Source organism: Bombyx mori, chromosome 8 (assembly GCF_030269925.1).
Source record: "Bombyx mori chromosome 8, ASM3026992v2".
Taxonomy (NCBI): Eukaryota; Metazoa; Arthropoda; class Insecta; order Lepidoptera; family Bombycidae; genus Bombyx; species Bombyx mori.
In genome coordinates, this window is record NC_085114.1 from 11,324,108 (window position 1) to 11,338,023 (window position 13,916).

The window sequence follows — 13,916 nt, forward strand, 5'->3', positions numbered from 1 at the left end:
ACAAATGATCACCCTTAAGTTAGCCCCCTTTACTAGATATCTTTATTTTTATCGCTCAGATTAATTAATTTTAATCAATTATCGTTTGTTCGACGACTATTGGCGATTGTTAGATCATAAAAACAATTAAATTCCCAATTATTAATTATTTTATTAAGCAAACCATTACCTCACACCACCTATTTTTAGGGGGGCCAAATTCAATCTTTGTTATTTCCGTAGATAAAATAATAATAGTAGTGCTACTCGAGGAGTGTACTGTATACACATATACTAGATTACCTACTAGAATACAATAATGTGATACTAATACCATGGTACTGGGTCTAGAGTTTACTATTTAGTTTACCAACCATTTTTTAGAATAGGGGATGCTTTTCACACGTTTAGGACAAAATAAAATACTCTTAATACATCGCATCGACAAATTTATTAAAAATTTAAATGCATTTTAATTCCAAATAAAACAGAAAAGGTCCGATCCTGGAGCGATGTCGAGAACGGGTGATGTTTAGCATCACCTCATCTGGAAGAAGTAAACATTAAATGTGAGCCATAGCTAATACACTTAATATTTAAGCTGTGTGTTACGATGTGAGCTGTCTCTTACTTTCGTTTAAGTTGAAGCATAAAATAAAAAAAATTAAATCATTTTATGGATCTTTACCCTATTTGTATTCAGCTTATTGGAAATTGTTTTCTATATTATTAGGTACGCGTGCTTCGATCGAATTGAATATAGGTAGTGATTTTTTGGGAAGTACGCAATACGAGTCTTTATATTTTTAAAATAATAAAATCAAGCCCCCCTCTCCTCACGGACTGATAGCACACAACATAGTCGTCCTAACATTCCGGCGTGAAAATAATGCATTATTAGATAGACATTGACATTAAAGACCAGAATCAGACATACCTACGTTTTAACCACAAGATCTACATGGTAAGCGCGTAATGACTTTCTACACGCTCTCCGTTTTATTGCTAAACGGGAAGCGAGAATGGTGTATTTTTTTTAAATTAAGTAAAAAGATTATCTTACGGCGTGGGGGCTACCATGGCAGCAGCAGTCAACTGTGACACAATGCTGCCGGCCACTAAATTTCCGTAGTATGCTTGTGCAGCAGCGGCTGTGCTTCCTGCCGCTATTCCCGCTGAGCTGAAACCGAGCACGGGAGCCACTAATGGAGTCAACAGACCCCCAGTGCCATATATTACAGCACCGCCGACCGCGTTTACCACTAATGCAGCTAGAAGCCCCATGTTCCTATGGAGACAAAAAAATATATACGTATGATATAAATTAGAACGAAATTGACCTGGCACATATAAATTTGCATAATATTGGTGAATTATTGTGTCACAAGGAAAAACGGGATATTAATCTTAAAATATTTGGAATTCAGAAATAATGTTGTAAGATCCGCGAAATAACATATTATCACAATTTGATGTTTCTAAATCCACGAAAAGTAAACGAGAAGAGCAACAAATTAAAATATACATAATAGTTTTTTTCTATCTATGATAGTAACCATAATAAAATTATTGTTCGCTGATCTACTAAATCTACTATATAATTACAGTGACAATTACTTTGTATAAAAAAACACACTGAAGTATGAAACCTAAAACAGGACAAGGAGAAAAAAACAAACAGCGACTGCTTGAACATGTACTTAGTCGCCATAAATACTGTTACAATTAAAACTGATTCTCTTGAGAGGTGCATGGTTGTTGTAGAGATCTAATAGTAGGTTGTTGAAGGCAGAAACTTTACTGTCGATGTCATTGCAGTTGTAAACAGACGACCAGTCCACATTACCAGCATCAATCCTCAAACGCTCGAGAGAAATATCTTTGAAACTGCGGAGAAGGAGAAATTTAGATTTGCGTCGAGGACAACGAATTTTGTAAGAAAGGTAAATAAGGTCGTGATAAGAGAACGAAGCTGATAGCTGTCCATGCCTTGAAACTTTGGAAGGGTCAGAGACAATAATAAGATCTAAGAGAGAAAGAGTAGAGTGAGGAGCGCGATGAGTCGCCCCCAAGGGAAGAAGGTGCATGTTTACAGAAGAGACTAGAGAGAGGAATCGCTGAGACCGTGCGTCATCCCTGATTACGCAAGTGTTGAAGTCTCCAAGGATCAAGACATGGTCATATATAGAACATACATTTTCTAACATACTTTCAAAAGATGAGAAATAATCAATGTGACTTGAAGGACTATAAAAAACACCAAGAGGTATCTTGGTGTGCTGGATAGCTACCCCTATAAAGAGGTGCTCAGCAGATTGAGTATATTAGCTTGGTGACTGATCAACGACTGTATGCTTCAGATCAGCTCGGCGGTAGATTGCAACACCACCATATCTGCGACCTGTCCTGTCATTTCGAAAAAGTTTGTACCCGGGGAGTGCATATTGCGATGATGGGAGTGAAGGCTTAAGAAAAGTCTCAGAGATAAGCACAGCGTGAACATGGTCTGAGTCAAAGGAAGATAACAGCTCAGGCAAATGTACGTGAACACTTTGAGCATTGATATGAACGACGTTGAAACATTTAGAAGAAGACGAAAGGGAATAAACAAGTTGATCGCGTAGATGGAATCGTCATTATCAAACGCACTAGCAAAGCTTCTATCAGAAGAAACAGAAGAAGAACATGACAAAAAATTATCATCAGTGTCACTGTACATTAATGCTTTAAATAAGTAATAAAAATCAATAATACCAATAAAATAATAAACAAAGACAAAACAAAAAAATAAAATAAAAATTACCCTAAAATCCGTAATAAATTCTAAGATACAAAATATAATATTATGACACTAACCTCATAGGACAACAAATTAAAAACAATTATTTTAAATCATAATGATTTGGTATACCTACAACTAAAATTGATGGCCAAAAGCCATAGAGCCAAAGTTCTATTGTGAAAGGAGTTAACATACCAAAACATGTAATTGTGTCAAACTTGTCAAAGTCATAACTAAATTTATCCAACAAACATTAACAAACTAATCAAAATTAACAGACGCCAAACAAAGAAATAAAGTAAAACAGAAAGATAGACATAAAAATTAGTATAGAATACATAAAAGAATTTTAACGAAGTAAAATAATTAAACATAAATATTATATATACTTTCTATAAAATAAATAAAGTGAAACATTATTATTTAGGCAGTTTACGGATCCTCTTGTCCGAACGTATTCTTGACCTGCGATTTTGTGGTTTTCACGGCTTCAGCAGACTATCACTAGGCGCTGGTGCCACAGGGTACTGATTTATCAACAGACGGAGCTCAGCGACAGTCTCTATCTTCCGACGTGCTTTATCAGACAGCTGGATTACTATCTTGCCTTCTGATGTCCAGCACTGCTTAAGGCCAGTGTTTGTGAGCACCCAGAAACCGCATCATGGCGGGACTTCGTCAAGAATTCAGACACTGTCAAAACTTCAGCAAAACTTTATTCTTCCAAACTTCTCGATGGCTATGGCATTTAAACCTTATTAAAACTGGACGAGGCTTGCTTTTATTAGCTCCAAGATGATAAGTTACTATGTCAGTTGAAATAATATGACTCAATTTTGTGGGACCTTTTAAAATCTCCAAAACAGTAGCAGAAGGGTCTTTATTATTGTTGACCCCATGTAGCAACAGTACTTTCTGACGAGACATCATTTCGTGTCTGTCCAGGCCCAAAGTAAGCAACTCTATTTGAGTTTTCAAAGCAGTTAGTGCATTACACACAAATGATTTAAATTCAGCAAACTCACGGGATAAACTCGCTATGGTTTTATGTGGGAGATCTGTGGTAGCTGCATTCTTCAGATCTACGTGTTGTGCCATTCATAAGTTCAGTGTTGTAGATAAGTCTTCCAGTTGTGCAAATAGTTTGGAATAAATATCCATGGTGATGATAATTAAGTTTTTAGTTTAAGAGAGTTCAGAGGAGAAATAATTGTTGAAATGAGAGTATTAGAGGTCGGTGATCAACCTGGTATCAATAAATCATAACAAAATAAGCTGTATTATATTTAAATTAAAATAAATCTTAGAATACAAATTTTTAGTATTGACACGTCTAAGTGTCCCTCATTAAAAATTATTTTTTTAAATTAACTTCTTAACTTTTAATTGTATTTTATTTATAACACCTAATACACTTCACGAATTCCTCTCTTTTCTTTAACTTTCTTCTAAGCACACAGGCTTAAAATATATTAAAGCAAATAAAAAATTAAATAAAATAAAATTAAATTATACGCGGGTAATAAGTGACCATTTTTTTGTTGCAATGTGCACTATGCACAACATGACCACCACTATGCCAAAACCTTGCCAACTTACGTGCCGCTTACTATACCACCACCCCGCCTATTCCTGCCATGAAGCAGTAATGCGTTTCGGTTTGAAGGGTGGGGCAGCCGTTGTAACTATACTTGAGACCTTAGAACTTATATCTCAAGGTGGGTGGCGCTGTAGATGTCTATGGGCTCTAGTAACCACTTAACACTAGGTGCACTGTGAGCTCATCCACCCAACTAAGCAATGAATAAAAAAAACATTCAAAAATTACATTCCAGTATAGTTCAAATGTAATTGAAAAAACAGTTTATTTATAAACAACGGGACATTTAAGTTTATCAAAAAAGTCTTTGAAAACAGTATACTGTCCTGCCAATAAATTTACGAATTGTCACCATATCTGTAATATGATTCCACTAGACTTAGCATGTGGTCATTAAACGGTTCCAATGTTGAGAAAATTAGCAGTTTCACAGTCTGTGAAGTTACGGCGATTTTTCATATGAAAATGTTCCAAGCTTAATCAAATACACACCTGTTGTAAGCCATTCTTAATTATTCCACGATCAATAACTTATATTTGTAAATTAAAAATAGACTTACCTTTAATTTTTGTTCTCTTCGAGCGATACGCAGGTATAAAAGCTACTATGTTGATTAAGGAAGTTTAGAGTACGACTCTTCAACACAAGAATCCGTTTTAGAATGAAATTGAGGTATTACGCTTACTCGGTTTCAGTTCTTCCAGAGCTTTCGGTTCTTTTTCGGTCAACTATCGGATAAATGTTGCCAGAAAATTAATGTAAAAAATGATATATATGATCGGATTTCGTCTTTTAAACCTAAGCTTCTTGGTTTGAAATCACCGTTTTATAGCTTTCTTTTCATAAATATCTACTGAGGGGTCAATAATTAAATCACTTTTTTTATTGTTCTAAGAATGCATAATTGTTGAATCAAATAAGTAGAAATTTTTGTTTTCTGTCAACACTTTTGTATGACACGACTTGACTAAAATTTAGGGTTCGCTGAAAAGAAAGTTTTCCGAAAAGGGAAAGTATTAGGAAAAATTAAATACAATTTCTCAGATAAAAAAATGTTAGTAATTTTTAGTCCCATAAAATTCCAAGTAAAACAGAGTTAGCGGTAATTTTGTCTGCCTTTACTTAAAATTACCTTTACTTAACTTAACTAGCCTTTACTTAACTTTAAATTAATTTAAATTTACCACTATATAAACGATATGAAACCACCTATTTGGCATATCCAGGATACTGCAGCTTGCAAGTTAATTTCAGAGTCATTACTTATAGTTAATCATAATCATCAGTGAATCATTAGCGTCGATTATAAAAAATATCTAAATATATATAAAGTTGTATCTAACGTTAAATAGGTTAAGAGATTTAGTGTGAAATTAGCTGATTTAGACTATGAAGTTACAACTTGACCAAGCTAAGTTTGCACCTCGCTGGAATGCGGCGCGGCGGTCCGCCCGTTTCCCCGCTCACCTTCCCGCGATCGGCCTGTCGCGTCAGCACGGTTAGTATCTTTGTCGCCGACAGAAACATAATCCTGGAAAAGAAACATAAAGGAAAATTATTACTGAGCAATTGGGATACAAATTTAAAAAGTGCAAAAACCCGATATCGCTATATTCTAATGTACCTATGTATAATATATTGTTAAAAACAATAAATGCAAAGTAAAATCTAACAAACATTTGCTTACATTTTTAAAGTCATAGCGAATCCTTTTTTCAGACCGCACCTAGGTGGCAGTGTGAAGTAATCGATGCGGGGTGCAAACTTAGCTTGGTCGAGCTGTAATTTTAGTAGGAAGACTAAACAATTAATCTGAAAATTACCTTCAAAATGATAAAATAAGTAAATTAATAGTGCGTTTCCAGAGGTCTTTTTTGCCACGTACCATCCGGCTATGGAATGAGCTCCCCTCCACGGTGTTTCCCGAGCGCTATGACATGTCCTTCTTCAAACGAGGCTTGTGGAGAGTATTAAGCGGTAGGCAGCGGCTTGGCTCTGCCCCTGGCATTGCTGAAGTCAATGGGCGACGGTAACCACTCACCTTCAGGTGGGCCGTATGCTCGTTTACCTACAAGGGCAATAAAAAAAGAAAGTGTGACACGCCCTGATATTATAAATGTAATTCATAAAGATAATTGAATAATATTCTGTAAATTTTCTTTGATGTAATCTCGTCCTAAAATAAAAATCTACGGAACCTTATATGTTTTTAATGCAAGGTAATAATAATAACCTTTGAAGTGCTATGTTGAAAGGAATACCCTATCATAGACAATGTACAATAGATAATAGCGATCATCTTCGTCTTATTTTGCGTTAAGCATTGTGTTATTATTTTGATTGTGGGTTTAAATTATTATTTGTTAATAACAAATATAAATCTACAGATTACTATTCATTTCAAACATAAAAAAAAACATTCAATTTAATAATGTCCAATAAGACGTAAAGAGAAACTAATTCTTAGTATTATTAATATTATTTGCAATTATGCTCACGTATAGCTTAAAAATAAATAATAAAATTGTAATGGAAATAAGGTGAATGAAGTTAGCCCCTCAAAAAAATTTTTTTTTCCTGTTTTATACTTATTTTCTATTAATTCGTTTGTTCATCATTTGTTCATGATTGTTCACTGTTAATAATTGTTTGTTCTGCAGTTATTTATTTTAAAAAAATATTTAAAAATATACCTACAAGTTAGCCCCTCTAATGCAATTTTTAATATTTTTTCATCCTTAATGACTCGTAAATATTCATTTTCGATTGTTCTTATATAAAACACGTTTGTTCTCTTTCGAAATTACTCGTTTTTTGTTTAATTTACTATTTTTATTAGTTGAATAAATGTATGCAAAATATGTGTACTGCGCATGCGTCAACTATAATGCCTAAACTTTCTACGCGGTTTTAATCGTGAAAAAGAAAACAAATATAAATCCTGAAGGAGCAATTAATTGGTATACACTTCGATCAACAATAGTAACTAGATTTCGGGTCGGTGCATAAAATCCGTCTCGTCAAATAACAGCGCACTTGAAATGTGAGCTCTTATTTTGTTTAGTTTACTTCAAACACAGCCAATGTCAACCCGTCTCACAATACCGCAGTGTGTATTCAAAAGTTGCAAAAATAAGGCCCGAAAAGCAATTTAACGGCCGGAGTATCTTACTTTCGGTAAGTACATGAAGTATAAACTATATTGTAAGCTTTAAACTTATAAATAATATTAAATTTTGAACAAAATTACCGATTTTTAACCACCGCTACAAATGTTGGCCAAGGCTCGGCCAACACATGGACAAACTTTTGCTTAACAGAACAGTAAATGCATGGAGTAGATTTGTGTTGTAATAATTTTTTAAAATTTGTTAGCAGCACTTCAAAATTAGTTGGTTAAAATTGGTTAATGCTGCTTTTGTGTCTGTTTGTTGGACTCTCATTAGATACTTAGCTTTCCATTTTTATTTTAGCTTTCCTAGCAATCACGTGTGCAGAATGGATCTCGATTGTCGCCAGAGAAACAAGAGATGACTTTTATAAGCCAGCTAAGAACTCCGCTTATTGACACTGGACATCTTTGCCTTCCGTGCTCACGGCTACTGAAATGTGGCCGAAACATTGTAATAAAAATACCACGCTTGAAACCGTTTAAACGTTGTTTTATTATGTGCACTGGTCGCGAAAACTTAAAAATATATATTACACAAAAACGTAACGCTAATAAAATAATAAGTAATGTATAGATACTAACAAACATACATTTCCAAAACATAAAAAGTAAACAACTAAACTTTTACTTTAATTCATTAATAAATTATTTTAGTGTTAAGCGCGACTCCCTTACCTCCTGTAGTAAATAGAAATCGGCATTTCAAGAAGCAAAAATAAATAAAGCAAAACGATGTTAGTTCTCAGAGCAATTAAGGGAAAAGTTACTTTATTTGTTGCACTTTAAGATTGATTTAACATTAAAAGTTGTTTAAAATATGTCTTTTTATTGGTAAGTGACAGGAGTAATTTATTGCTTTGCTCGTTTTATGTGACGAATGATCGTAAGTATTAGATAATGTTTTGGAGATTTGTGACTTTATTACTAGGTGCCATAATTGTTATTAGTTTGAAAGTAAAAGTGTTTCAAAACTTTTTTCTCCGTTTGTTAGTAAACGAATGTAGCTATATAAGTATATATTCACGCGGACAGTTTTTGCTTTAATTTTGTACGTATCCCTTTATCTAGTTACTATTGTTGATCGAAGGGTATACAGTTTAATTAAAAAAAATTAAAAATAAATAAATGAAATAATGTGCATTGGCGTTAAGTTAGACCAAATACATTTGTTTTTTTTTTCACGATTAAAACCGCGTAGAAAGTTTAGGCATTATAGTTGACGCATGCGCAGTACACATATTTTGCATACATTTATTCAACTAATAAAAATAGTAAATTAAACAAAAAACGAGTAATTTCGAAAGAGAACAAACGTGTTTTATATAAGAACAATCGAAAATGAATATTTACGAGTCATTAAGGATGAAAAAATATTAAAAATTGCATTAGAGGGGCTAACTTGTAGGTATATTTTTAAATATTTTTTTAAAATAAATAACTGCAGAACAAACAATTATTAACAGTGAACAATCATGAACAAATGATGAACAAACGAATTAATAGAATATAAGTATAAAACAGGAAAAAAAAAATTTTTTGAGGGGCTAACTTCATTCTCCTTGACATTGCTGATACTAAAATTACTACATAGACATCTCATGCCTATGCATCATAATGCCCAGAGACAATAATATTTTAAATAAATGTCTTTGTTTGTTTGTACTTCTTTCACTCAATAATTAATTCATAAAATTGTTATAGTAGATTATGACATGGGCCATTTTTTTATTCAGGATAAATGCCACCAGTTTCATTCTTATTCTTAAATCACACTTTGAGATCAGAGTATCAGAGAGTTAATTACTATTTCAACTAATGTTTTGCTGAATGTTTTTTTGGAATGTTGGTTTCATAGATTGTTTGCATATTTCTTCTCATGTTCAATAAGCCATTCTTTACGATTGATTCCACTATTAAATCCACCTTTAGAAGATAAACTAATTAATCTATGACATGGAGTAACTATAAGATGTGTATTGGCACCACAGGCTGAACCTACTGCTCTAGCATGGGTTGTTGGTCGTCCCAATGCCTTAGTAATGTCACTATATGTATAAGTGGAGCCAAAGGGAATTTCTTGTAATTTCATCCAGACATTCTGTTAAACAATTTAAAAAAATTAATACTGCTATTTATAAGAAAAGTATTGGTGGTGTCTATTTTTATAGGGAGTGACATGATTTTGTCTCTAGGGTTACTCAAGTATATGAGCCACAGAGTTAAGGTAAAATATCTTCAGTTTATACACAAATACACAAGTTACCAATAAAAATGCTATCAGTGTTTTCTTTTCGAGTTTGTTTGTAGAAAGCAAGAAGCATTCTTATTTTATTTGTTTGCTATAAATAAGCTTATAGACAGACTATAAGTCTAGCAAATTTCAAATGTTCGTCACGACCAATAAATGTCATATTTTCTTTTGAAATTTATGTTAAGCGTTGGAATTTTTTTTTCACTCTTCTGTCCTCTTACCTCCAAACACAGTGCGCATTAATATTTTAATGAGATTTAAATATGACCTATAGGCATTCGTACTGAACATACTGAATTTTGTTTATGTTGTATGATGGTTCTGCCATCCTCCAGACCGAAACGCAATAGTCAGGATGGTGGTGCGTACATGGGGTCTCATAATAAGACACTAATTTACCTATTAATAAAAATATTCCATAATACCTTTTGAAAGTCAGAACCAAGAGTTTTCAGCGGTACAGAGAATTTCTTTAGATTTCCATTGAAATAACTTAACAGTTCTTCTTTCAATGTGTTTAAAATTTTGTTTTCTTCGTGAACAAAGCGGCAAGATAACTCTTTAGCCAATGCTTTAAATTTATTTTCAAATTGTTTTGTATCTTCAAAACATACGATATACAGGTAATCATTGTCAGCTGCAGCTATGATCGTCCCTATTGGTGATTTAATAATTGAAATATTAACTATAACTTTCGCGTTATTTGAACTTAAAGCAAGTATTTTTGAAAAAACCATTTTATCAGTCAACACGGTTATTTGCTTAAGCTAACTGAATTTGACGCTCCTTTTTTGATTTTCGGTTTTTTTTATTTTTAATTATTTGTTCGTCGTTTGTTCGTTAATGTTCGAATGTGAAAATTGTTTGTTCGTCTTTATTTATTTAATACTAGCGACCCGCCCTCGCTTCGCTTCGGAAACTGTAATTTATTATTGATTTCTCCACAATGGAGATTTCTGGATTCTGGATGTTAATAAAAAAAACCGCATCAAAATCCGTTGCATAGTTTTAAAGATTGTATACATAGGGATAGACAGATATAGGGACAGAGAAAGCGACTTTGTTTTATACTATGTAGTGATTAATTAAACAAATGATCACCCTTAAGTTGGCCCTCCTTACTAGATCTTTATTTTTATCGCTCAGATTAATTAATTTTGATCAATTATCGTTTGTTCAACGACTATTGGCGATTGTTCGATCATAAAAACAATTAAATTCCCAATTATTAATTATTTTATTAAGCAAACCATTACCTCACACCACCTATTTTTAGGGGGGCCAAATTCAATCTATGTTATTTCCACAGAAAACGTAGATAATATAATAATATAAGTAGTGCCACTCGAGGGCTGCACTGTATACACATATACTAGATTACCTACTAGAATACAATAATGTGATACTAATACCATGGTACTGGGTCTAGTTTATTATTTAGTTTACCAACCATTTTTTAGAATAGGGGATACTTTATCACACGTTTAGGACAAAATAAAGTACTCTTACTACATCGCATCGACAAATTTATTAAAAATTTAAATGCATTTTAATTCCAAATAAAACAGAAAAGGTCCGATCCTGGAGCGATGTCGAGAACGGGTGATGTTTAGCATCACCTCATCTGGAAGAAGTAAACATTAAATGTGAGCCATAGCTAATACACTTAATATTTAAGCTGTGTGTTACGATGTGAGCTGTCTCTTACTTTCGTTTAAGTTGAAGCATAAAATAAAAAAAATTAAATCATTTTATGGATCTTTACCCTATTTGTATTCAGCTTATTGGAAATTGTTTTCTATATTATTAGGTACGCGTGCTTCGATCGAATTGAATATAGGTAGTGATTTTTTGGGAAGTACGCAATACGAGTCTTTATATTTTTAAAATAATAAAATCAAGCCCCCCTCTCCTCACGGACTGATAGCACACAACATAGTCGTCCTAACATTCCGGCGTGAAAATAATGCATTATTAGATAGACATTGACATTAAAGACCAGAATCAGACATACCTACGTTTTAACCACAAGATCTACATGGTAAGCGCGTAATGACTTTCTACACGCTCTCCGTTTTATTGCTAAACGGGAAGCGAGAATGGTGTATTTTTTTTAAATTAAGTAAAAAGATTATCTTACGGCGTGGGGGCTACCATGGCAGCAGCAGTCAACTGTGACACAATGCTGCCGGCCACTAAATTTCCGTAGTATGCTTGTGCAGCAGCGGCTGTGCTTCCTGCCGCTATTCCCGCTGAGCTGAAACCGAGCACGGGAGCCACTAATGGAGTCAACAGACCCCCAGTGCCATATATTACAGCACCGCCGACCGCGTTTACCACTAATGCAGCTAGAAGCCCCATGTTCCTATGGAGACAAAAAAATATATACGTATGATATAAATTAGAACGAAATTGACCTGGCACATATAAATTTGCATAATATTGGTGAATTATTGTGTCACAAGGAAAAACGGGATATTAATCTTAAAATATTTGGAATTCAGAAATAATGTTGTAAGATCCGCGAAATAACATATTATCACAATTTGATGTTTCTAAATCCACGAAAAGTAAACGAGAAGAGCAACAAATTAAAATATACATAATAGTTTTTTTCTATCTATGATAGTAACCATAATAAAATTATTGTTCGCTGATCTACTAAATCTACTATATAATTACAGTGACAATTACTTTGTATAAAAAAACACACTGAAGTATGAAACCTAAAACAGGACAAGGAGAAAAAAACAAACAGCGACTGCTTGAACATGTACTTAGTCGCCATAAATACTGTTACAATTAAAACTGATTCTCTTGAGAGGTGCATGGTTGTTGTAGAGATCTAATAGTAGGTTGTTGAAGGCAGAAACTTTACTGTCGATGTCATTGCAGTTGTAAACAGACGACCAGTCCACATTACCAGCATCAATCCTCAAACGCTCGAGAGAAATATCTTTGAAACTGCGGAGAAGGAGAAATTTAGATTTGCGTCGAGGACAACGAATTTTGTAAGAAAGGTAAATAAGGTCGTGATAAGAGAACGAAGCTGATAGCTGTCCATGCCTTGAAACTTTGGAAGGGTCAGAGACAATAATAAGATCTAAGAGAGAAAGAGTAGAGTGAGGAGCGCGATGAGTCGCCCCCAAGGGAAGAAGGTGCATGTTTACAGAAGAGACTAGAGAGAGGAATCGCTGAGACCGTGCGTCATCCCTGATTACGCAAGTGTTGAAGTCTCCAAGGATCAAGACATGGTCATATATAGAACATACATTTTCTAACATACTTTCAAAAGATGAGAAATAATCAATGTGACTTGAAGGACTATAAAAAACACCAAGAGGTATCTTGGTGTGCTGGATAGCTACCCCTATAAAGAGGTGCTCAGCAGATTGAGTATATTAGCTTGGTGACTGATCAACGACTGTATGCTTCAGATCAGCTCGGCGGTAGATTGCAACACCACCATATCTGCGACCTGTCCTGTCATTTCGAAAAAGTTTGTACCCGGGGAGTGCATATTGCGATGATGGGAGTGAAGGCTTAAGAAAAGTCTCAGAGATAAGCACAGCGTGAACATGGTCTGAGTCAAAGGAAGATAACAGCTCAGGCAAATGTACGTGAACACTTTGAGCATTGATATGAACGACGTTGAAACATTTAGAAGAAGACGAAAGGGAATAAACAAGTTGATCGCGTAGATGGAATCGTCATTATCAAACGCACTAGCAAAGCTTCTATCAGAAGAAACAGAAGAAGAACATGACAAAAAATTATCATCAGTGTCACTGTACATTAATGCTTTAAATAAGTAATAAAAATCAATAATACCAATAAAATAATAAACAAAGACAAAACAAAAAAATAAAATAAAAATTACCCTAAAATCCGTAATAAATTCTAAGATACAAAATATAATATTATGACACTAACCTCATAGGACAACAAATTAAAAACAATTATTTTAAATCATAATGATTTGGTATACCTACAACTAAAATTGATGGCCAAAAGCCATAGAGCCAAAGTTCTATTGTGAAAGGAGTTAACATACCAAAACATGTAATTGTGTCAAACTTGTCAAAGTCATAACTAAATTTATCCAACAAACATTAACAAACTAATCAAAAT

At 33.8% G+C, this 13,916-nt stretch overlaps 1 protein-coding gene and 1 long non-coding RNA gene across 2 annotated transcripts; one reads left to right on the plus strand and one right to left on the minus strand.

Annotated features, from left to right (window-relative positions):
* The first annotated feature begins 417 nt into the window (after positions 1-417).
* Positions 418-8,018, plus strand: LOC134199283 (uncharacterized). Its single transcript, XR_009973715.1, has 2 exons — positions 418-7,539; positions 7,836-8,018. It is a non-coding gene; the product is annotated as an uncharacterized LOC134199283 (long non-coding RNA).
* A 1,365-nt stretch (positions 8,019-9,383) lies between these two features.
* LOC101737268 (methylated-DNA--protein-cysteine methyltransferase) lies at positions 9,384-11,238 on the minus strand. Its single transcript, XM_062669584.1, has 3 exons — positions 11,232-11,238; positions 10,211-10,440; positions 9,384-9,632 (listed from the first exon to the last, which is right to left on the minus strand). Exons 1-3 carry the CDS (start codon positions 11,236-11,238, stop codon positions 9,384-9,386), a joined length of 486 nt encoding a protein of 161 aa, XP_062525568.1.
* Positions 11,239-13,916: the final 2,678 nt, after the last annotated feature.

Excerpts from the sequence above, each read along its gene's own strand:
- LOC101737268 (XM_062669584.1), bottom strand. Across the intron at positions 9,633-10,210 it reads TTGGTTCTGACTTTCAAAAG|AATGTCTGGATGAAATTACA; the intron begins GTATTATGGAAT and ends ATTGTTTAACAG.